This window comes from Babylonia areolata, chromosome 3 (assembly GCF_041734735.1).
Source record: "Babylonia areolata isolate BAREFJ2019XMU chromosome 3, ASM4173473v1, whole genome shotgun sequence".
NCBI classification, from domain to species: Eukaryota; Metazoa; Mollusca; class Gastropoda; order Neogastropoda; family Buccinidae; genus Babylonia; species Babylonia areolata.
In genome coordinates this window covers 10,720,767-10,744,695 of record NC_134878.1, presented here as the reverse complement: position 1 = coordinate 10,744,695, position 23,929 = coordinate 10,720,767, and the positions used below count along the sequence as shown (strand labels likewise).

At 40.0% G+C, this 23,929-nt stretch overlaps 2 protein-coding genes across 2 annotated transcripts; both read left to right on the top strand.

Annotated features, from left to right (window-relative positions):
* The first annotated feature begins 1,867 nt into the window (after positions 1-1,867).
* Positions 1,868-18,106, top strand: LOC143279718 (uncharacterized). The gene is made up of 10 exons (XM_076583833.1): positions 1,868-1,948; positions 3,850-4,019; positions 4,960-5,031; positions 5,772-5,885; positions 7,098-7,196; positions 8,757-9,102; positions 9,953-9,987; positions 11,636-11,902; positions 13,450-13,578; positions 14,822-18,106. Exons 2-10 carry the CDS (start codon positions 3,915-3,917, stop codon positions 14,921-14,923), a joined length of 1,269 nt encoding a protein of 422 aa, XP_076439948.1. The 5' UTR covers positions 1,868-1,948; positions 3,850-3,914; the 3' UTR covers positions 14,924-18,106.
* A 4,252-nt stretch (positions 18,107-22,358) lies between these two features.
* LOC143280239 (F-box/LRR-repeat protein 21-like) lies at positions 22,359-23,663 on the top strand. Its single transcript, XM_076584871.1, has one exon. The coding sequence runs from the start codon at positions 22,359-22,361 to the stop codon at positions 23,661-23,663; it is 1,305 nt and encodes a 434-aa protein (XP_076440986.1).
* The last annotated feature ends 266 nt before the right edge of the window (positions 23,664-23,929 follow it).

Genomic DNA, 23,929 nt, shown 5'->3' with positions numbered 1-23,929 from the left:
TGTTCGATGGGTTTTTGGAAACAAGAACATACCAGGCATGCACCACCCCACGCCTCCCACTTGAAAAACGGAGTTTGACTGCCTACATGACGGAGGGTAAAAAAAACTGACGGTCATACACGTAAAAGCCCACTCTACATACAAGGGAACGGCCGGGACTGATAGGCGCAGTTCGGTAACGTACAAATAAGAAGAAGTCGGACGCGCATACACACACACACACACACACACACACACAATGTTCAAGTGCTTATTCACAGTTGTTGCTTATTCAATTTACCATCATGAAATACTGAAATCTTGACTGACTTGACTTGACACACATTGACGCAGGCACGCGTTCATTCAGTTGCCACACACACTGACGACACACACACACACACACACACACACACACACACACACACACACACACGAGCAACTGACACCGGCACACACATTGACAGACGCCGGCACACACATTGACACACACCGTCACCGTGCTGACGCACACGGCACACACACACACACAAGCTGACTCTGCTCCACTGACACCACACACACACACACACACACACACACACACACTGACGACACACGCACACACACGGAAGAAGAAGAATCGCATGTTAGCTTCGCATTTCTTTAGTCGGTCGTTTTCTACTATTTCTGTTTCTTGACTTCTTCGGTAACGTACAAATAAGAAGAAGTCGGACGCGTACACACGCGCGCGCATACACACACACACACACACACACACACACACACACACACACACACACACACACACACACACAATGTTCAAGTGATTATTCACAGTTGTTGCTTATTCAATTTACCATCATGAAATACTGAAATCTTGACTTGACTTGACACATTGACGCAGGCACGCGTACATTCAGTTGCCACACACACTGACGACACACACACACACACACACACACACACACACACACACACACACACACACACACGAGCAACTGACACCGCACACACATTGACGGACGCCGGCACACACATTGACACACACCGTCACCGTGCTGACGCACACGGCACACACACACACACAAGCTGACTCTGCTCCACTGACACCACACACACACACACACACACACACACACACACACACACACACACACACACACACACACACACACACACACACACACACACACACACACACACACACACACACACACACTGACGACACGCGCACACACACGGACTGAAGAAGAAGAATCTCATGTTAGCTTCGCATTTCTTTAGTCGGTCGTTTTCTACTATTTCTGTTTCTGGACTTCTCTCTCCCAACCCCCAACCCCAACCCCCCCTGGCCTTTTTTTTTTCTCTCTCTCTCTCTCTCTCTTTCTTTGTTTTAAATCGTCTTATGTTACTTAGTAATAGTGAAAAGGCGCTAAATTAAAAAAATAAACTGACGAACACATACACTGACTCTGCACCGGCACACAAGTACACACAATAGCTGAGTGGTTTAAGCGCTGGACTTTCAATCTGAGGGTCCCGGGTTCGAATCACGGTAACAGCGCCTGGTGGGTAAAGGGTGGAGATTAATTTTTTTCCGATCTCCCAGGTCAACATAAATGTGCAGACCTGCTTGTGCCTGAACCTCCTTCGTGTGTATACGCACGCAGAAGACTGAAGATCAAATACGCACGTTAAAGATCCTGTAACCGATGTCAGTGTTCGGTGGGTTATGGAGACACGAAAACACCCAGTATACATGAAACACGACAGAGGCATCGGCAAGTCGATGTTGGTCGTGTAACAGAGAAGAAGAAGAAGAACCTTGCAACCGGCCAGCGTGACAACGTGACAGGAAGTGTGAAACAATAACAAATGCTTCACGCATGCGCAAAAAGCACCTTTCCCGGACCTGTGCTCCAATCAGAAAAGCCGCCATTTTGGTCTTTGAAAGAAAGAGAGTTGCACGAAGTCTTGTTGCTCAAAGGTGCGTATAAGTTTATAAATCGACATTATATATTCATCTACAAAGTGTGTATGTGTTGAGGCAGTCGTTTTATTCATTTAGTGTAGTTTTATGTCATGTTGTTCAAACGAAAAGGGTCTGTGCCTGTCAGGTTTCTTGTCTTTGTTCTCAGTTCTCATTGGTGGGGAGAGACGTGGAAATGATTGGGTGTGCGATCTAACCAATGTATTATTGGTCAACTGTTTGCTTTTGATGTGGGGATCACTCATCGCTCTTCCATTTGTTCCAATTACCCTAACTACCACGGAGCCTGACACTGTTGGAATTCTTCTCGACAATCTATTTGACGCCAGCCCAGCTCTGTAGCTGTTGTGCCCCAACCTAGCTCTGTAGTTGTGCACTTGACACTTGCCTATCCCCTTGCACCCGAGTCCGAAACTGCACGCAAGAAATTAGGCGGAGACCAAACCTTTAAGCAATTTGTGCATGCATACAGCTGCAGAACAGAGAATATATCATAATCATACAAACATTAAAATTCGAGATGTCAAAGCACAGTGCCATTGAAAGAAATGAAGACAGAGAAGAGGAGCATGGACCACGTGCCTTGTTTTTCAATGAACAGTCAGATATTTACAAATAAAATACAACTTTCCTTTCCAGTCAGTGGTATGAGGTACTGTGGAAAAAAGCATAAAGTGATAACATCTTTTGCCCCATTTTGCTTGCCTGTCAATCCTTTTTTTAATATTCAGCAGTGAATGATATTTCAAGTAAATAGTGAACATTTATTTACAGACAGAATAAATGTTATACCTACTAAAGAAGTCTATTAATAAATTTTAAATGCTGTAGACGAATGCTTCTTGATTTTCTAATCAAACAGGTTGGGCTATGAATTACCAGATTTAAAGTAAACTGCAAATAATGCACAGTTTCTGAGTTTGCTCACACCCATAGACAAATTTCAAGAGCAATAAACAACAGTATGTAAAAGTGTTTGATGAATAGCACCAGTTTATTGATAGAATATACAAGACAAATAAAACATCAGATTGCTTGTAGTTGTGGAAAGAAAAAAGAACCAGATTATATATATATATATATATATATATATATATATATATATATATGTGTGTGTGTGTAATGAAAAATAAAGTATGTAATCTGTGACATAATTTATTTTGTAATTATTTGAAGTGGTTTTGAAACTGAAAGTCATGATTATCACGATGATTGGTCAGCAGTTATGTGTATCACTTCTTTTGTGTCCCAGTAGATAGTAAGATACACTGCCACTCCAGTTCCAGCACAAATTAAACAATATAGGTGGTGGTGGTTTGGGTGGGGGGGTTTTTTTGGGGGGGAGGTGGGGGGGGGGCAGGGGTGGAGGGGGGGTTGTTGTTGTTTAATTCAAAATTCATATCTTGATTCTATTGCATTCTATTGCAAAAAATGTAAAAATGAAAACTACACACACACACACACACACACACACACATATATATATATAGAGAGAGAGAGAGAGAGAGAGAGATTCTTGTATGTTTATCTTTCTATGTTTAAATTATAAAAGAAAAAAGGAACATTTATAATCACCCCAATTTCTTATTTGATACAAAGTTCATTAAAAACCTGTATTGCAGTTTTGGTGAAATTAAGTAATCAGTGTGATAGTTTTTCTATGTTGATAAATGAGATATCTACTAAAATCATATGTTCACATTTTCAAATATGCAAGAGTGTACCACTGCTTTTTTGTGCACATGCATTTACACACCCACGCTCTCAGGCACCCATACGCATGTGCATGCACTTGCACACAAACACACACAGTGCCACATGTTTACCAAATTATGTTAAAGAGATGATCATGTATTGATGTAACTGGAGTGATTTTATTTTTTTTCTCTTTGTTGCAGGTCTTTGAAAGTAATTCCTTGTATCGTGATTTGGTGACTGTTGTAGTCAGGCCATTTTGAACAAAATGGCTGCAGAAGCAAATTTTGGTGGTGGGCCATCAGCAGAAGTGACACAGATGCTGAACGATTTCTGGCCTGGCGTCACTGAGCAGATTGGTCAATTAACTAGTGTACGTATCTACAGATTGGTCAGTTATCTAGTGTATGATTCAACAGATCATGAAATAATTTTTAGTGGAAGTGAGAAGGGGGAAACAAGAAGCTAATGTTCTTAAATGCAACAGATGTTTACTGATATTTTGGTTATCAGTCTGTGTGTTTACTGTGTGTGTTATGTTACTAGAAATGTGGTTTTAGAGGCTCAGGATCAACGTGTTCTGCAGATTGTGTAGTTAGTAAGTTACTTTCTGGCTTTGTTTTCCCTTTTGTGGGTTTTTTTTTTTTCACCCCATGATGCCCATCTTTTCTGTAGTGTTAATTGCACACATCTGATAGTGTCAACTTATTTTATAATACGTTTGATAGTCATTGTGTGATTTTGAGGCCTCATCAAGATTGCGTAGTCAAGATGTTTTGCTACACTACTTTTCTACGCATAATTAAGTGGATAAAAAAAAAATAAAAATTATTTTATTTTATTTTATTTATTTTTTACTTTATTGTTACATCAGTAAATTTTGAATGTTGATGTTTAGAGTGCTACTTAGTGTTGTTACGTAATGACTGTATTTTGTGGAAAATTATCTTTTATTATTGATAAAAAATAATGAAAATCTGTTTGTAATGAAAATTGATTTGTAACACATTGTTATAGGAACCCATATATATATATATATATATACAAAATCAGAACAACTCAGTAAGTAATGATTATAATATTAAGTATGGGCTATATGAGTATATCATTATTTAGCATTGACTATATTAAGTGTATTGATATTTAGCATAGACTGGCATTTCACAGTTTTGCTTTTTCAGTTGAGTTGGTTCTGATGAGAATAATTCACTGTATATTGTCAGAACAGAAATATTTACAAATTATGAAAGTATGTAATCTTCATGTCTAAACTATGGTATATTATAGTGTTCTGTTGTTAATTGTTTTTCCAGAATGATTTCAAGAGCCAGGAGCTTCCACTGGCCAGAATTAAAAAGATTATGAAACTTGATGAGGATGTGAAGGTATTTTATTTTGTGCTTTCGGTATACAGTGATACATGTGCTTATATGTGGGTAATTGAGGTGTGTCTGGGTGGGTAGGGTGTGCTGCTGGTTCATGACAAAAGACAATGTTTTCTGCTTTACCTTAATTTTTTGTGTGCTTTTGTTGATAAATACTTATAATACAATTACTAGGACTAGTTACAGAGAAGATAGATATAAACTGATGTAAAGATGAAGTCAACAGAATGAACTTGAGCACTGGAAAACTGGTGGTACCCTTTTCATCTCTGGTGGTTGAAAAGCATATGAAATGTGGTTTAGTTTGGGGGACATTTTAGATAGCATTCCTAAGTTTTGCCATAGTCACAGCTTCGTACTCATGTAAAGTTATAGCATTCCCAGTATTGTTTGAAGAGGAGACAATTGGAGATCCATCACATTTTGTTGTTTGATTTCCAGTATTATGTTTGTGAGAAGCTGTTTCTTTTTCTTCCATTCTTTTCTCTATCTCTCTTGTTTATTTGTCAATATCTTTATGTAGTATGACTGTGTTGCTTTTTAAGGAGCTAGTTTCTTATTTTATCGCACCCATTATTGTGAAACTGCACAATTTTTATTTTGTGTACAGCTAATGTTTCCTTTTTGTTTTTCATGTATACTGTTGAAGAGGGTGTACACTGCTTAATCAGCTTATTTAATTGTTGACACAGGTGTATGAAGAAAGTTTTTAAAACGTAATATTTTATGTAATTTTTCAGATGATTAGTGCAGAAGCCCCTGTACTCTTTGCAAAGGCAGCAGAGATATTTATATGCGAATTATCACTAAGATCTTGGGTCCACACAGAGGACAACAAACGACGGACATTGCAGGTAAGTCTTCAGTGCAGAAATTGTGATTTTATATCCAGTTGCTAGGTAGGGTGAAACAATCTTAGACACATCAGCTTTGCATTATAAGAGTAATATTGAGATATTCTTTTCTGTTAAACTTTAACGTATTCCCATCTTTTCCATGACTTTCTGCTTAGATATTTCATAACAAAAGTAGCAACCGCATGCTGAGGGAATTCCACTGTGACCCATTTTTCAGGCAAGATGGGGGACAGAGAAGTTTTAAACAGTTTTGATGACAGGAATTTTCGGCATGTTCGATACAGAAATACAATTTTAATTTGGAGGAACAATTTCACACACACACACACACACACACACACACACACACACACACAGCATTGTCTGATACATTACAGCCTTTTACACTGATATGTTTCTTCATTTTCGATGAACTGATCATGCCAGTAAAATGGTTTTCTTTTAACCCTTGCAGTGCCCTAGGACGGAAATTTCTGTCCAGTTTGTGTGTAGGAATTTTCATATCACAGTCATTAAATTCATGTTTAATTGTCATAATTTGATAGTGCGTTCATTTTTCCTGCAGAAAAGTATAGGTTATATATACTTTGTTTTAATAGATTGCATGTGAGATTTTTATTTTGTATTACCATCTGTGACCAAAACACCCCATGGCAAATAGTTGTCACTGATCATAAGATAGGCTTGGCACTGAAAGGGTGAAACTTCAGATCTTACAAGATACACTCTGAAAAGACTTAAGTGTTTATGATTTTTACAGCTCTTTATAACTTACAGTTACATTCTACATAACATTGTTGGAGTTTTGTGATTTTCTTTTGTTTGTTTATTTGTTTTTGTTTTTATTTTGTTGTTGTTGTTGGGTTTTCTTTATGTTTGTTTTTGTCTTTCAGGTGACTGAAACAAAAAAATTGAAATTGAATAATAATTAACTTATTAAGTGACCAAACAAAAGCTTTTGAACTTTCAGATGAAATCCTATTGTAATGCTTGATGCCTGTAATTACATTGTGTGTGGATGATAACAATTTACTGGCAAAACCTGGCAGATGTGGAGACTAAAATTGCAGAAGTGGAGACTAAAATTGGATGGCACTGACAGCTTGAAGTTGTTTGTTATCTACCCTGTATTGTTGCCATATTATTACTATCATCATAACTTTTTCTTGGTATTTTGTTTGTTATCTCTTTTCTCAATCTGTTTTGCAGAAAAATGATGTTGCAATGGCAATATCAAAATATGACCAGTTCGATTTCTTGATTGACATTGTTCCAAGAGATGAAATGAAACCTCCATCGAAACGACAGGTGAGGTTTTGTGTATGTATTTTTAAAGATATTCTGAAAAGATATTCTGGAAAGCATTTTTTTAAAATGTTTTGATATGATTTTAGAAATATACTTTGTGTTTTAGTTTCCGATAAAATATTTTTTTATGGGCCACTTATTTTCAGAGCAACATATTTCTGGCATATAGTAACTGGAGCTTTGCAGATTATGAAATTAAGTCTCTTTGGGGTCTTTAGACGTAAGTCCTGTGATTAGATATTCTTTTTGTCCTGTCATCTGCTCATTTAGTCTCTTTGCTTGTTCACTCACAATGGCCTGGTGCATAAATTATTCATCATTTGCTGCCACTGCTTCTTAGTTGTAAATACCAGTTTACAGATATCTGAAACATTCAGTCAGACCCACTCGGCTGGTCTGAGGGACATCTTGGGGAGTGGCTGCAGTCAAAGACACCATGCTGAGCTGGTTTGGGCAGCCAGCAGTTTGGGATAGCCTCTTCTTGGGGTGTTGAAATCACTTCTGGGGACAGTGCCAAATTCCTTTCCTGCCGGTGTCTTCAACCAGTTTGCAACTCATGCCAAAAAACGACTACAGGAAGATGTGTGGCATCTCGTGACTGCTATCGCTGCCTTTCCTGTTGGTAGTCTGGCATTGTGGGATGTGCATATTGTCAACGGAGCATGAAGACTGGCTGCCTGATGGCCATGGGGATGGTCTTTGACAGTTGGGTTTCAGGCTTGATGACTCCTGGACCTCTGCAATGGAAAACAGCAGTCACTTGACAACAACAAACCACCACAGAGTAATCATCTTTTTACTGGAACAACATAATTTTAAGGGCAATCACCACGGGTTGTTAGCCTGTACTCAAATGTCATCTAAAACAGGCTTGCTACTGAATTTCAACTGCAGAGAAAGGCTCCAGCACACATAAGACTTGTTAAAAAAAAAGCTCCAGAAGGTTAGAGATGGACTTGCAACAGGTAATCTCCCCAAAATCAGCATGAGCACCAAGCCAGAGAAGAAAAAATATGTTAGGAAATGCAGGTTTAATTACACATACTTAACCGTGACCCAACTAGTGCAGACTCCGGCAGACCCAATGCAGGTTTAAGATAAAGAAGGAAGTATTTAGAGACTAATCAGCTCTTCTTAGAAATCATTGGACACAGTTATTCTTGTCTGGATTGAAACTAGATGATACCTGTTTCTGTACCTTTCTTCTACCTGTAATCAAGCTGACACATAATACCTTGCGTCTGAAATTGTGGACATTTCGTTTAAACCATTTTTTTTTTTTTTTGGGGGGGGGGGGGGGGGGTGCTTTTTTCTTTTTTTTTTTACTGAATTAGTGTGTGATATTGAGCAGTTTCATTTCATTAAGGTATAAAAGCTGCTTCAGGATTATTTCACCTTTTTTTTTTTCTTTTTTTTTCTTTTTTTTTAGCTTTTTGGTTTTTTGTTGTTGTTTTTTTCTTCTGAGAAAGAAAATCAGTTTTGAGTTTTGTTTTTTTGTTGTTGTTGTTGATTTCTTTTTGTTTTTTAATTTAAAAAAATTTTCCCACTTTCTTTCTCCAGGAGGAAACAATCCGTGTGTCGTCCAACCTGCCGGACCAGATCCAGTACTACTTGCAGCTAGCCCAACAGCAGCAGCAGCAACAGCAGCAGCAGCAGACTCAGCAACAGCAGACCCAGCAGCCAGTTCAGTCCTCCACAGCCACACCCATCCAGCAGGCCATCAGCCAGACCACGGTGCAGGTGGCACAGCCCACAGTGCAGGTGGCACAGCCCACGGTGCAGGTGGCACAGCAGCCGGTGCAGGTGCAGCAGCAGGTGGTGGCCCAGCCACAGCAGCAGGTGCAGCAGGTGGTGACGCAGGCTGCAGCACAGCTTCAGCAGCAGACAGCTGCCGTGCAGCTCCCCTGTGAGTGTGGTTGTTTTTGTGTCAGTAGTTGTTTTTCGAGACAGAGCGTAAACCTGACAAGATGGCGTGGAGAGCCTTGGCCAAAGGAATGATTAAGCGCTTATAGTTTTTAGAGGCGTTTGATTGGCTGAGAGTGGGTGGGCCCGTCTTTTCACTGTTAGCCGCGCGAAATTTGGCCAAGCAGAGCAAACCAATAGGCCTAGTTTGCATCAGTTTGACATGGTAAGTATATGTAACACCAAACATGGAGTATAATACAAACTCCTCCTTTTCAGGTCGAGTAAAGGCGGGTTGATGCTGTTGGCGCATTTTTTGTGTGTTTAAGTCTTAATAGTTTCCATAAAGTTGATTAACTTGTCATTCCCCATTCTCTTCCCTTCCTCCTGGCTTTGAGTAAGGACTACCTGCAGTTAACCTCCATGAACATAAATATGAACTATGAGGCAGTTGGTGCTGCTCTGCATTTCTTTTCCTTGCAGTAGCTTCGTAAGCATTGTATGTAGTGCGTGTGCATGTAATGAGCAATGTTTGTGGGTCTCCTTCATGCAGTGAGCACTGTCTGACTGTCTGCTATTGAGCAGTATTTGTGATTCTGTTCCATGCAAAGTGTTTAAGGTATGGTGAGTGCCTTCAGAGGGGCAGTAATATTGTCAGAACTCAAAATCTAGTTTTGAGACAATTAAAGCTTGTGAAAAGCATGAAAGGGAAATTCTGAATTAGTCCCATAAAATAATAATATGTTTTTGCATTGTCGGTTTTCTTTGCCTTTCTTTTGTTTTTATTTGATTTTTTTTTTTTTTTTACATAAGTAAGAATCCTTTTTCAAGTCCATTTTGTGTGGATGTTTCAGCTGGCCAGATCATCCAGCAGCCCATCCAGATCCAGGTAAGAAATTGTTGTTTTAGATTTATGTATGATTTTCTGTGTCCTGCAGTGCAGGTTTGCATCCTGTTAATCAGATTGGTAGCATTGGGTCTTTAAAGAAAAAATCGGTTGGGGGGGGTGGGGGGAGGGAATAGTTGTAACATGCAGCGTTCTGTCGTCAAAGCTTAACTTACTCCAGACGAGTGAGGCCTAAATGTTTACAACTGTTTTAGACAAAGGAGCCCAGGGGGCTGTTTATAGTTTTGAATTTTTGGAGTAGCACCTAATTTGCATAATGACGTTATACTCCACTGCGACCAATAGATGAAGAGTGTATTGCTGTGCTCGAGGGCAGGAGAGTATTTTTCTGGATGACTGGTTCACTTGAACAGTGCGTGTGAACAATAGCATCTGACACAGTTTATTGTCAGTCACAAGGCAGACAACAGAATCAGTCCAACTCTTTGTGTGCAAATTTCGAACACAAATTATGGATCTCACTGGATGATAGCATGAAATGGGAGGAAGTTTTATATTTTGTCTCCAACTAACTCGTTATGTTACTGATCAGTTTGGAAAATTTCAGTGCATAACTTCTAATATTTGTCTTTTGGTGATTTTTCATTCAACTAATTCATGCAAATAGGCCTTCTGTGGGGAAAGTCATGGGAGTGAACTGGCAGTACTGAGTTAACCTTTTTGATTATGGTTTCTTTCAACAGCTCTGTATCGGTTGTTACCCTGTGAATGCTTATTGTTTTGATACACAAATTATTTCTGTCTTTACTGGGTAATATATGAATTGCACTTTCTTACTAAGTTACTTATCATTGCTCTTTTTTTCTTCTTTTATTTCAGTGCATATGTAGTATAGCATATAATTTTATGGATCAGTTTGCACTCTTTGTCTCCTTGAAACTGAAACTTTTCTCCATGTATTGTACAGATGTGAATTTCTCTTTTTTCTGTGTTGAGCAGGGAGTAGGAAATTTGTTTTATATATATATATATATATGTGTGTGTGTGTGTGTGTGTGTGTGTGTGTGTTTGAATTTCCTGTGTTTTGAGCAAGAAGCAGGTCTTTCGTTTATTTGTGAATTTCCTTTGTTTTGAGCAGGGAGTAGGAAGGTTGTTTTTTTTTCTTTTCTCTTTTCTCTTTTCTCTTTTCTCTTTTTTCTTTTTCATGTGCTCTATATATGTGTTAAATTTATTTGTTTTGAGCAGGCAGTAGAAAGATCTTTTTTTTCCTGTGCGTGTCCTCCCTCTGTCTCTCTCTCAAACAGCAGTGTGGCTTTTGTCGATACTGATGACATATTTCTCTTCTCCTCTCTCTCTCTCTCTCTCTCTCTCTATTTCTTTCCCATCCTCACTCTCACTCTACTATCCATCTGTCAGTCCATGCGTGTGTGTTCTCCATCATATCTTTCCTTCTGCATGAATTTTCTTTTCTCTCTTTCTCCCCTTTCCATTAAATATGTGTGTGTGTGCTATTGTAACTGACGTAGATTAGCAAGGAGAGATTGGAAGAATAGGCCATGCCTAAAATCTTAATCCTTGAATAGAAAACGTTTTGAGCTCTGAGTTCTCTCTCTGTCTCTCTGTCTCTGTCTCTCTCTCATTTTTTCTATGTATGCATGTACGTTTATTGAACGGCACATTGACTGCACAGGGCGTGGAGGGGTCCCAACCCCAGATCATCCAGCTGCAGACCCCCCAAGGGGTGGTGCAGCAGCTGGGGGGCATGCAGCAAGTGCAGCAGGTGGTGGCCTCAGCCCCTGTGCAGCAAGAGCAGCAGCAGCAGGCCCAGCAGACTGCAGTGGCCCAGCTGCCCTCCCAGGTCACCACGGTGGCCGCCGCCCAGCCGGCTGCTCTGCAGGCCACCACCCAGGTGTTCCAGCAGGTCATCACGCCCTCTGGGGAGGTGCAGAGCATCCCTGTGAGTTTGGCTTTCTCTGTGTGTGTGGGGGGTTGTTTTGGGTGGGTGGGTGTGTTTTGGGTGTGTGTGGGGGGGTGTTTTGGGTGTGTGTGTGTGTTTTGGGTGTGTGTGGGTGGGAGGGGTTCGGGGGGCGGGGGCGTGGGGGGGTAGTGTGTTTGTGTGTGTGTGTGTTTTGCATGTGCTTTCAACATGTGTTGTTGTTTTATAATGAGTGGTATAATATTAGGGTCTCCATGTTTGATAGAGTGTGCATTGTGTAATGTTAGGGTCACATGTTTGATAGAGGATGCATTGTGTAATGTTAGGGTCACATGTTTGATAGAGGATGCATTGTGTAATGTTAGGGTCACATGTTTGATAGAGGATGCATTGTGTAATGTTAGGGTCACATGTTTGATAGAGGATGCATTGTGTAATGTTAGGGTCACACGTTTGATAGAGGATGAATTGTGTAATGTTAGGGTCACATGTTTGATAGAGGATGCATTGTGTAATGTTAGGGTCACATGTTTGATAGAGGATGAATTGTGTAATATTAGGGTCACATGTTTGATAGAGGTTGCATTGTGTAATGTTAGGGTCACATGTTTGATAGAGGATGCATTGTGTAATGTTAGGGTCACATGTTTGATAGAGGATGCATTGTGTAATGTTAGGGTCACACGTTTGATAGAGGATGAATTGTGTAATGTTAGGGTCACATGTTTGATAGAGGATGCATTGTGTAATGTTAAGGTCACATGTTTGATAGAGGATGCATTGTGTAATGTTAGGGTCACATGTTTGATAGAGGATGAATTGTGTAATATTAGGGTCACATGTTTGATAGAGGTTGCATTGTGTAATGTTAGGGTCACATGTTTGATAGAGGATGAATTGTGTAATGTTAGGATCACATGTTTGATAGAGGATGCATTGTGTAATGTTAGGGTCACATGTTTGATAGAGGATGCATTTTGTGATATTACGGTCACATGTATGATACAGGATGCATTGTACTCAGTATGCAGTGTTGTTGACTCTGTCTCTCACTCTTTCTTTTTTTCTTTTTTGTTTTTTCTTTCCTATGTTCTTTTATTCATAACAGACTTTTGTGTAGTTTGCATAGCACAAGGGAGATAACGTAAATGTGTTGGCTGACAGTAAAACAGCCAGCCAGTTCTGTGAACCTTGTTATATTGCTGTCATCTGTTGTTTCTGCTGCCAGAAAACTGCTCTACATTATTGGGGGTGTTGGGGGGGGGGGGATCAAAAGTTTTAAAAATATATTTATTTGTAATATAGTTTAGCACAGCACTGCACAACACAATTGTGTGCTGCATGTTTTAAAATCTGGCTGGCTTCCGTTCCTTGCGCATTACGTTTACATTTTGTAACTTGCAACACTAGAAACTTGACAGCTTGACTTCAGACTTGCAGGTTCTTATGATGTGCATAAATCTTAATTTGATTTTGAAGGTGCAGAGGAAAGTATAAAGAAGAAAAAGAAAAGAAAGAGAACACGCTAATCAGTTTGATCCCTCAGTGTTGATTTGTTTTCCTTGTAGATTCAGCTGACTCCCCAGCAGCTTCAGTCCATTCAGATGCAGCTGCAGGAGAAGTCATCCGCCCAGAACATTGTCATCCAGTCAGGGCAGGCTGTTGACCAGTCGGCGCAGTTGGCAGCCGCATCACAGGTGTGTCTCTCTGTTTGTTGCTCTTTGTCTCTCTGTGACTCTCTCTCTCTCTTAAATATTGCACATTTATTCTTTACCCTGTTGTTTGTTAATTGTGGGTTTATGGTAAGCAAATGATTTAAATTTAACCGTCTGCCCTCTCTGACAGAAAAAACATCAAGGGAACTTCTAAATTCTTTGTGAAGGGAAGTAACTCTGCACTGAACTCGCATACTATAGCAAACAAAACATAAAAAAAATCATATAAAATAGATATGCAGAAAAGGTCACAGTTTAACACACAAGTGAATCTGGAAATTTTAAAACCGAAGAATAATTTTTTTAAAATTCTAACATGTTCTTGAAAAAGTCTGAAGCTATCAGTGCATTGAAAATGGTCTTTAAGTCAGTGAACTGTTGTATGTGTGTGTGTGTTTCATTTTCTAAATGCTCAGCTACAAATAAAGATACCGCATCATTTGTAAAAACACCTGAAAAAGTGGTGGTGATAATCTATCATCATCTCGGTGGGTGGGGGGAAGGGGATACAACATAATTACAGTTGCCCATGATTGAAGGCATGACTAATCAATCATTCTCAACCATTTTAGTCCCCCCAAAAATTATCAGCTTTAAAAAATCATAGCTCAGAATCTTCTCAACTGATCCACCTGTTTCAAACTTCAAAATGGTGGCAATTGAAGGAAGTAACAAACGTACTTACGCTGCTAAAAGCAAAAGTAAAGGTAAATGAACTCTGTTTAGCGGGCCATATTGGGTGATTCAGGAGGCAGAGGATTATATACAGTGACTTATTTGTGCAGGCTAATCATGAACAATGAAATTTGGAATACGTTGTGTCATCATGAAGTCATGGTGAACGTAAAGGATAGAAGTGTTTTTGATGTGATCCTGAGAGGAGCCGAAAAATGGTGCAAAACATGAAATGTAGATATTTTTGTACGTTTCCCTCAGAGATCAGAAATCATGAAACATGCTCATATACGCTTCTTCTCAAGAGATACTAGTGAAGGTAAAAGGTTTTTATATGAAAATCCATAAAATCTTAACTATTTCTTCTGGCTTCACTGATGTATTTTTGCAACCATGACGCTTCTGTATTCTGATGCGTGTGTATGTTTGTCGTTTGGATATCTCTGTGTATAGGTTTGTGTATGCATGCATGTGTATTTGAAAACGTCTATGTAGTATGTATTTAAATATCTGTGTATTGATGTTTCTATGTAGAATGTCTGTCTTGCAGCAAATCTACCAAATCCAGCAACTTCCCCAGCAGACACAACAGATCTTCATCCAGCAGAGCGATGCAGGAGACATCGAACAGACTGACGGCCAGGAAACCTAGGCTTCATCCTGTGTCACATGCACTGTTCGCTGACAGCTGAATGATTGGACTTTTTGTGTGAATGGGTGTGCAGTGGAGAATAATTGATGGGGAGGTACGGAAATAAAAGAGAGAGAGAAAAAAAGCAGGCTTCTGTTTCACTAACAACTTTTTCTTTCAAAATCAAAACCAGTTATTATTCCTATACTTTACTATGAATTTATTAACATCATTTGTAGAAAGGAATGCGTTTGAAGTCACAAACACCATCGAGTGATTTCATTAAAGCTCATTTATTTGTGCAGGGTTGGGACTTGTTGGGGTCACATTGGAAACGTTTGTGCTTTGAAAATCAGCACTTCCAAAATTAATAAATTTTCCAAAATTGATAAAAGGGTACAGTGATTTTGTAGGGGATGGTAACTTAAAACATAGAAGTTGGATATTATGTGTCAATAACATCCTTAGCAGCTCGTGAAGATTCAAATTTTGCTTCTGAACATCTCCACTTTCCGGAAAATATGTGCACCAAAGTTTCCCAGTCTCTTTTATCTGTCTTTTTCCTCTTGACAGTTTTTTCTCTCATTTTATGCCTTTGGGATCCACTTTTATATATTCTGGACTTATAATTTTTTTACTCACTCATGATTTGATGATTCATTAGTTCGACTTTTACTTGTTGGGATGGAGGGGGCTGCCTATGAAAATGAGTTTGCCATTCGTTTTTGTTTTTTTGCGTTACTTTTTTTCCCGAAGTCTGCCTGGCCGATGAGATGACTCATATGCACAGCCGTGTACACTTCACTGCCATAGCGACAAGATTGTTCACCACTAAAATATTCAGACTTATCCCTGGTTTGTATTGAGTTTATTGACAAAAACATTGGTGGCTTTAACGTGGGGAATCTTTTTAGATTCTACTGATAGCTAGAAACCCCATATACATGATGAGGTAGTCCTTGAACTGAATGATTTGGTTGGATTACTGGCTGTATTTTGACTCGCTTGTGGCATGCTCAGCAAAATGGCGACACCTGGCCAAAGCGCTAAGATCGAAGTGCACTTAAACGACCAAATTCTTTCTTTAGAAAGAATTGGAACGAAAGCTTGAAAGAGAAGACAGTGATAAACTTTTATTGTATGATTCGATCGAAGATGAAGTGAGCGGTGAAGAGACTGGCTCGATCGACGATCAGTGGGTGACACTGAACATAGCAGAGACCAACCACGTGACAGTGACGCTGACCAAGATAGCAGCAGTGGGAGTGACACTCTCGGCACTGAGCCAGTGTAGGAGGAGGGATAGAGGTTGAAGTAGGGTGAGTGGGGGGCAGACTGAGGGGAACTGGACCAAGTGAAGTGGGTCAGAAAGGAAGTAGAGGAGGGTGGATGCGGAAGAGTAGGTGTAGTCAAATGTTCAAGGGGATCAATTTAGGGCCAACAAACAACATTCAGCCTGTTTTTCCTGACTTTACTGGTGGCAGTGGACTGGGGGGGAAACCCACCCAGTGCAGGCTGCATTGACTTTCTCTCTCTCTTCTTTTTTTTTTTTTTTTTTTTTTTTTTTTGTTGTTGTTGTTGTAGATTATAATAAAATTCAGAAGTAGGAGGAAACAGTTTGTAAGCACAGCAGACAAGCCAACAGGTACATGCAAATCCAGACAGGCAGAAAAAGTACTCCAGACTATCAGCATGGACAGAAACAAGTGTTTGAAAGGAGTCCGACTTTACTGATGGGCATGATGATTTTTTTTTTCTTTTTCTTTTGATTTTTTTCTTTTTAATTATTTTTTTAAGAAAACATTTGACTGAGGATTGGACAATCACATCTATGTTGTTATCACTGAGAGTAAGACCAATCACTGAATCATGTACATATCTCTTTTTTTAGTAGTCCCAGTATAATTTGTGTGTATAGTTATAATCCATTTGTCCAGGAAATATATTACTGTGCAAATGACCAGACTGATGTTCATAATGAACAAGTTGAAAATCTGATTTATAAAAAAAACAACAATAAAAAAACAACAACTCTGGTTTCAAAACAAGTAATGTCTTTGGACAAATACAGAATTGCAAAACATTGAGTGTTTTTGTATTCTGTATTCATTTACCTTTCAGAAAATTTATGGGTCTCTATGCAGTAACAAAGCCCACAAAACTTTTGAAAATTTATAAGTGTTTTTTTTTTGGGGGGGTGGGGGGGGGGTAAGTCTGGCAAATAGATTTCACTTAAATCTTATTTCCTAGGCAGCGAAAGGGTAAAATTCTGTGTGGATTTTTATGTCTTTTTTTTTTGTAGCATATATATGTATTCATTTAATTCTTCCCAGGTGTTTTATTTTACCCCTCTGGTTTAACATGTTGTTGCAGACTGGCTCTGACTTCAGGCTGTAATTATTTGAATTTTCTGCTTTGCACTTTGGGTGTTTTTTTGTTGTTTTTGTTTTGTTTCTTTGTTTGGGGGAGGGTGGCTGTTTCTTCTTTATATCTTTAGATCTGTGACATTTCTTCCAGCCTTGAGGCTGTATATGGTCAACTATCCACAAAGCCAAGTTCAGTTAAATTAATTGTTAATTGAATAGAAGGCTGTGTGTTGATCATAAACTGTAAATTGAATTGAAGGCTGTGTGTTGATCATATTATAAGCCTCCAAAATTGGAGCAAGACTGTCTTCATGGCAGGGTAAAACAAGTCGCAAACATAAAAAAACCTTTTCGTAGAAAGGACCACGTATTGAAGTTGCAGCCCCTGATTGCAAAAGAAGATTTTTAAAAACAGATGGACACAGAATTTCATACTTCTAAAAGCCAAGCCAGACTGATGAGAGGTGGTTAATGGAAATAAGGGAATTCATCACATTGATCATAATTTTCATCGCATTTCTGACTTTCAGCTGTTTAGAATGCACATACTTGAAAAGATCTTACTTCCTTTTATTATAGTGACAACTACAACCCTTTAAGTGGCCAAAGATGTTACCCAAAGTACTGTGAGAATGATTTTCATTGAATATAATGAATATGTAATGAAATATTCTTGATCATGATTTCAGTACCAGTTCAGTTGTGTTCAAGCATTTGTCAGTGAGGCTATCTGAAATGAATGGGTGAACATGAAGTACCTTGATGTGCGAGAGAGGGAAGAAAATGTGTACAACTTTTTGTTTGTGTGTGAATTTGTGGGAAATAAAAATTTATATAAAGTTCATGCTTGTATGTGTGTGTAATTTTTGTGCAAAGAAAAGGGTTGTGAATTGGGAATTCATTTATGCAAATGAATACTGACAAAAGCAATCAGTGCACATACATTGAGTGGTATTGCTCATATTCTGACATAATTAACAGGATTTGTACATGACATTTCATCTGTGTATCTGCATTGTCTTTATGACTGGCTGAATTGGGAAAAGGCAGGAAATGATACCACTGATGTCTCAAATTACATAACATTTACACCAGAATCGTCAGATTTTTTTTGCTCAAGTTTTTTTGTTTGTTAATTTTTCATGACAGCTCCAGATTTAAGTGCTTGTGCACACATACAAACACATCGAATGAAAAAAGCTTTAACATTTACACCAGAATCATCAGGGTTTTTTCTCTTTTTTTTTCTTTCTTTTTTTTTATGCCAGCTCCAGATTTGAGTGCTTATGCACACATGCAAACACCTAGATTGAAAAAAAGCTTCTGCTGGTAACTCTACACGAACAGCCTCCTATTTATTATAATCAACAATTGTATGTCTATCTAATAACTGGTAACCAGAAGTATTTTACTTTGAATAAGAAGAATTGGGCCAAAAATTAAAAGATTTAATCTTTTGTACAGATCCATTTCTTCCTCCTTGTTTTAACTGTTCTGAGAAATGAACAGAAAATAGATCAAGTACAAGCACTTCCCCACAAAGATCACTCAAAATCATGAAACATTCTTGCTTGTGAACAAAGATTTGTACATTACACTTCTCCAGAGGAGAAAAAAACATGGATCACACACTTGTGCTAGTGCTAGTGCATATAAATTAATATTTATTATAAAACCTATACACAAATGGCACAGATGGATTCCTCTAAACACATTGGTGATATTTACGGTGCTGTTTGTTAATACGGAAAACATTGAACAGAGCGGCGGGTAATCTCACCACAGAAGGGTTGCACTTTTGAGAAATGAGCCAAACACAAAATACACATACACACGTGTATGTGCAAGGCTTGCAAGTCTGCGTGTATATGTGTATGTGTGGTTCTCTGTGTGTGCGTGCGAGCGCACGTGCGTGAGCACAAAAGTAAAAAGTATGGAGGCTCCACATACAGATGTGCCCATAGCATTACCTCCATTCTTCACCGACTGCTGGTTGATGGTTAGCTCGGTGAACTTTGACCCATAGCTGTCCTGGACACAGATGCTTTGCCACACACATGCCTGTGGTACGAGTGTATGTGTGTGTGATTTTCTGGGTGGATATGAGTGTGTAATGTGTGTGTGTGTGTGTGTTGCGGCATATGAGTGGGTTTGTGTCGTGACGACAGTATTGTGCTGTTGACTGGGTAGTATCTGAAGTTTGGCTGGCGAAAGTCCAGTCAATGATGAAGGCACACAGAAAGGACAGAACATTCATTAAGGGTTGGTTGAAAGCTGGAGGAAGTTGGGATGGAGGGGATAGTACACACATGACGCCATCGGGGAAAGATAAAAGAAAAGTGACTGGTTTGGAAGGGAGGGAAGATAAGAGGGTGGATCTTTAACGTGTGTATTTGATCTTCTGCTTGCGTATACACACGAAGGGGGTTCAGGCACTAGCAGTTCTGCACATATGTAGGAGATCGGAAAAATCTCCGCCCTTTACCCACCAGGCGCCATCACCGTGATTCGAACCCGGGACCCTCAGATTGAAAGTCCAACGCTTTAACCATTCGGCTATTGCGCCCGTCGGGGTAATATCTGAAACCTGGTTGACTGGTGATATCACAATGACAAAGTTAACAAGAGCGGACAGAATACTGAGGACTGATTGTTGGCAAGTGGGGGTGGGGGGATGTTCCACACATGATCGTACCTGCGATGGAGATTGGTTTGGAGAGGGCTAAAGGGAGGGAAGATGTGAAGATAGGCGGTAGTGGTGGTATGCCTCTGTGTGTGTGTGTGTGTGTGTGTGTGTGTATGTGCGTTTGAGAGTGTGTATGTGCATTGTGGAGTGCTTATGGTGTGGTGTGTGTATTAATGATGTAGTATGGTGTGTGTATTTTGTGTGTGGTTTGTGTATGTGTGCATGCGTACGAGCATATATTAGCGTCATCGTGTGTGCGTGCATGAGTTCGTGATACGTGTGTGTGTGTGTGTGTGTGTGTGTGTGTGTGTGTGTGTTCACAAATTTGAAATTGAATGTTTCCCACACTCATGCCTACAGTGACACTGTCTAATCTGCATGACGTTGGCCGATGGCTTTTATCTCATGGGTTTTTTTTTTTATTGACATTCCTCCTTGTGTTGCTGATGGGGTAATGTCTTAACTCTGACTGGCAATAGTACAATGATAATGTCACCCAGAGTGGACACAATATTTAGGATTGATTGCTGACCAGAGGAAGTGGGGTACAAGGGGGGGGGGGGGGGCGATGGCTTTTATCTCATGGTTTTTTTAATTGACATTAATCCTTGTGTTGCTGATGGGGTAATATCTTAACTCTGACTGGCAATAGTACAATGATAATGTCACCCAGAGTGGACACAATATTTAGGATTGATTGCTGACCAGAGGAAGTGGGGTACAAGGGGGGGGGGGGGGGGGGGGCGATGGCTTTTATCTCATGGTTTTTTTAATTGACATTAATCCTTGTGTTGCTGATGGGGTAATATCTTAACTCTGACTGGCAATAGTACAATGATAATGTCACCCAGAGTGGACACAATATTTAGGATTGATTGCTGACCAGAGGAAGTGGAGTACAAGGGGGGCCCGGGGGGGGGGGCGATGGCTTTTATCTCATGGTTTTGTTTATTGACATTAATCCTTGTGTTGCTGATGGGGTAATATCTTAACTCTGACTGGCAATAGTACAATGATAATGTCACCCAGAGTGGACACAATATTTAGGATTGATTGCTGACCAGAGGAAGTAGGGTACAAGGGGGTGGGGGGGGGTAGATATTACATAGATGACACTACCTCGATGAGGATGGGTTAATGAATGTGTTTGGATGGAGAAGAGGGGAGGGCTGATATGAAGATGGACGGAAGTGGTGGTGGTGGTGAAATGATGGCTATATAAGAGGTACGATGATCTCCACAAGTCAGTTGATCGGACAGGGCATTGAGGGAAACGTCGAGACAACTTCACGTGAAATTTCAAGAACCCCGGAGTTTTGACCAGTGAAAAACAAGGTGAGCAGTTAAAATCCCAGTCCAGAATTCATGTTTAGCACACCATGCATGGACTATCTTCGTTTCACTTACTGCTTAGAATGAGTGTATTACCATGTGAAAATTTGAACAACATTCGCACTTCTCAAACGAATGAGTTGGACTATCTTTGTTTCATTTACTGCTTGAACGAGTGTATTAATATGTGAAAGTTTGAATAACATTCGCACTTCTCAAACGAATTAGTTTACCTGCGGCACCGTAAATGACATTCCAACAACTAGAACGAATGGATTTGCATGTGTAGCACTTTGAATAATATCCTCCAAACCAGTGCTCAGGGCACCAAAAAACGGATTTCTTAAGTGAAAATTTCTTTCAAAAAATATCATGCTAGACAGAACAAGCTTTGGAGAAAGTAATGAAACTGATTGTGCTAAAAAAATAAAAAAAAAAAAATAAAATAAAAAATCAGGATGAGAAGTGTAAAACAACAACAAACGCAAATTGAATGACCATACACAAAGGATGTGAATAGGTGTGAAAACATGAACATTCTGGATATGAAAAAGATAAGAAGAAAAAAACAACAACCCGATCTTTCTAGAAAGGGGTGAGTAGACGTGTGAAAAACATTAGAAAGTTATGAGAAGTGTTAATGATTTCAGATTGCAACACCTTCCCTTCCTCTCACAACCCTATGCAACTTAGATATATTTGGGAAAATAGAAACAGAAAAAAACCCCACAAAAAACAATAAACAGATTTAAATCTTTATGACATTGAACTTGGAAAGGAAAAAAACGATTCTCTCTCTCTCTCTCTCTCTCTCTCTTAGATATAGACCTAGTTTTTCTTTCACTTTTGTTTGCCTTTTTTGATTGGATTTGGGGGTGGGGTGGGGGAATTGAATGACACTTATAAAGCACATGGCCTAAGGGTCCAGAGACACAGTGTTGGAGTGTATGTGTCCGTGAGTAATATGGGAGTGCTTGCAGACTGCATCTCAGTTGCTAGTTCCTGTCATAACAATCATGCAGCTGTACCAGTCAGCCTTTTTTGTGCAGGACGTCACACGTACACTTCACCAATGGCGGAATCCTGCAGTGGACACACAGCTGCCGACAGTGGACAGACCACACATGACGGACCTGACTTCAGCAGCTTACCGGACGGGGTGTTAGTGCACCTGTTCAAGATGCTCCCGGTGGCCGACCGCGGTGCCCTGGCCTCCACCTGTTCCCGACTGTCGGCCTTCATGCACTGCCCGTCTGTGTGGACTGACGTCACTATCTGTCTGTACATATCACCCAGATATTATTTCTACAACTATCTAAAAATGAGCTCATTGTCTGACAGGGATGAAATGATGATAAGGAAATACGGTCAGTATTTCCAGCGTATGAAGCTCGTCACTGACTGTGTCTTCTTGGATCGCAAAACCTTTGACATGGTGCGTGACTTTTCTGAGAGACGGGTAATCAAGACACTGCTTTTATACATGGACGGGTACATCTCCAATACACTGGGTCGTCTTCCGAACACCCCAGTGGGTCCACAGCGTCCGCATCTTGTTGCAGAGTTGATACACACACTGAGTCCTGACACGCGCATAATTGCCAGAGTACCTTCAGACTACTATGACACCAAAGGCAATATGTTAACGTTTTACACCAGCTCAAAATCAGAAGTTTTCCGCTCTCTGGTGAAGAGATTGGAGTTGCCACGAACCTTGGCGTCTGAAAAAGTTCTTGTCAAGATGAATCACCGTCTTCCTTCAGCACCTACAGCCTTCCTGGTTTCTCAGTTCCCCGCTCTTCAAGAGCTTCAGGTGAGTTTGGGCAACGCGACTGATGCCCTGTTATTCGAACTCGCTGACACTTCTCGTAGGTGGTGTCCACTGCGCAGTCTGGTACTCAAACACCTGGACTGGGAATGGAAATCTAATGCAGAAACATCAGATTTCCCGCAGTTGTCATCAGCTGCTTGGAAAAAAGTCTCTTCGGCGTCCCCCTCTTTGACAGTGATCTGCAAGTTTATTATTCGCTACACACCTCTGCTGTCCAGTGTCATCAAGCCAGAAACACCTCTTGTCAAGCTCAAAGTCAGGTGCTACAGTCGTTGCTTGCAAGTGCGTGAGTTGTCCAAGCTGTGTCGAGAACATAGCAGTACGCTTGAGGACTTGAATCTGTCTCTTCTGGTGCAAGACGTGCGAGTTGAAGAGGAGCTGGTGAACACGGTGAAAGCTTGTCCCAAGCTACAGCACTTGACGTGTGATATGTACATCGGCTCTCAGCTCGTCAGGGACCTGGCTACCGACAACTGCAGACAGTGGAGAACACTTCGCTTCAGTGCATCACGTTATATGCCACAGAAGAAGAGCGGAAGACGTTGAATTGGAACTGTCACTCAATGCAGCATTGAAGCAGACAAGACTGGACACTGTGATGGAATTTGTCATGCTAGAAACACGGGTTTCTGTTTGTGGTGCTCAGATTTAAACAAGTAGTCGACCAGGTGTTAGATATCTTCTGAACTCCTGTGTGTGTGTGTGTGTGTGTGTGTGTGTGTGTGTGGACAGAGAATAAATAAAACAGATGGTAGTGTGTGCTATTCACCCTGCACCTGAAAGATTGTACAGATTAGTTGCAAAAGAACAGA

What these genes read in the sequence shown, in the direction of transcription:
- LOC143279718 (XM_076583833.1), top strand. Translation starts at nt 3,915, where the DNA reads ATGGCTGCAGAAGCAAATTTTGGTGGTGGGCCATCAGCAGAAGTGACA. An exon ending in AGATTGGTCAATTAACTAGT is followed by an intron (nt 4,020 to 4,959) that starts GTACGTATCTAC and finishes TTGTTTTTCCAG; the next exon opens with AATGATTTCAAGAGCCAGGA. An exon ending in AGCTGCCGTGCAGCTCCCCT is followed by an intron (nt 9,103 to 9,952) that starts GTGAGTGTGGTT and finishes TGGATGTTTCAG; the next exon opens with CTGGCCAGATCATCCAGCAG.
- LOC143280239 (XM_076584871.1), top strand. Translation starts at nt 22,359, where the DNA reads ATGGCGGAATCCTGCAGTGGACACACAGCTGCCGACAGTGGACAGACC.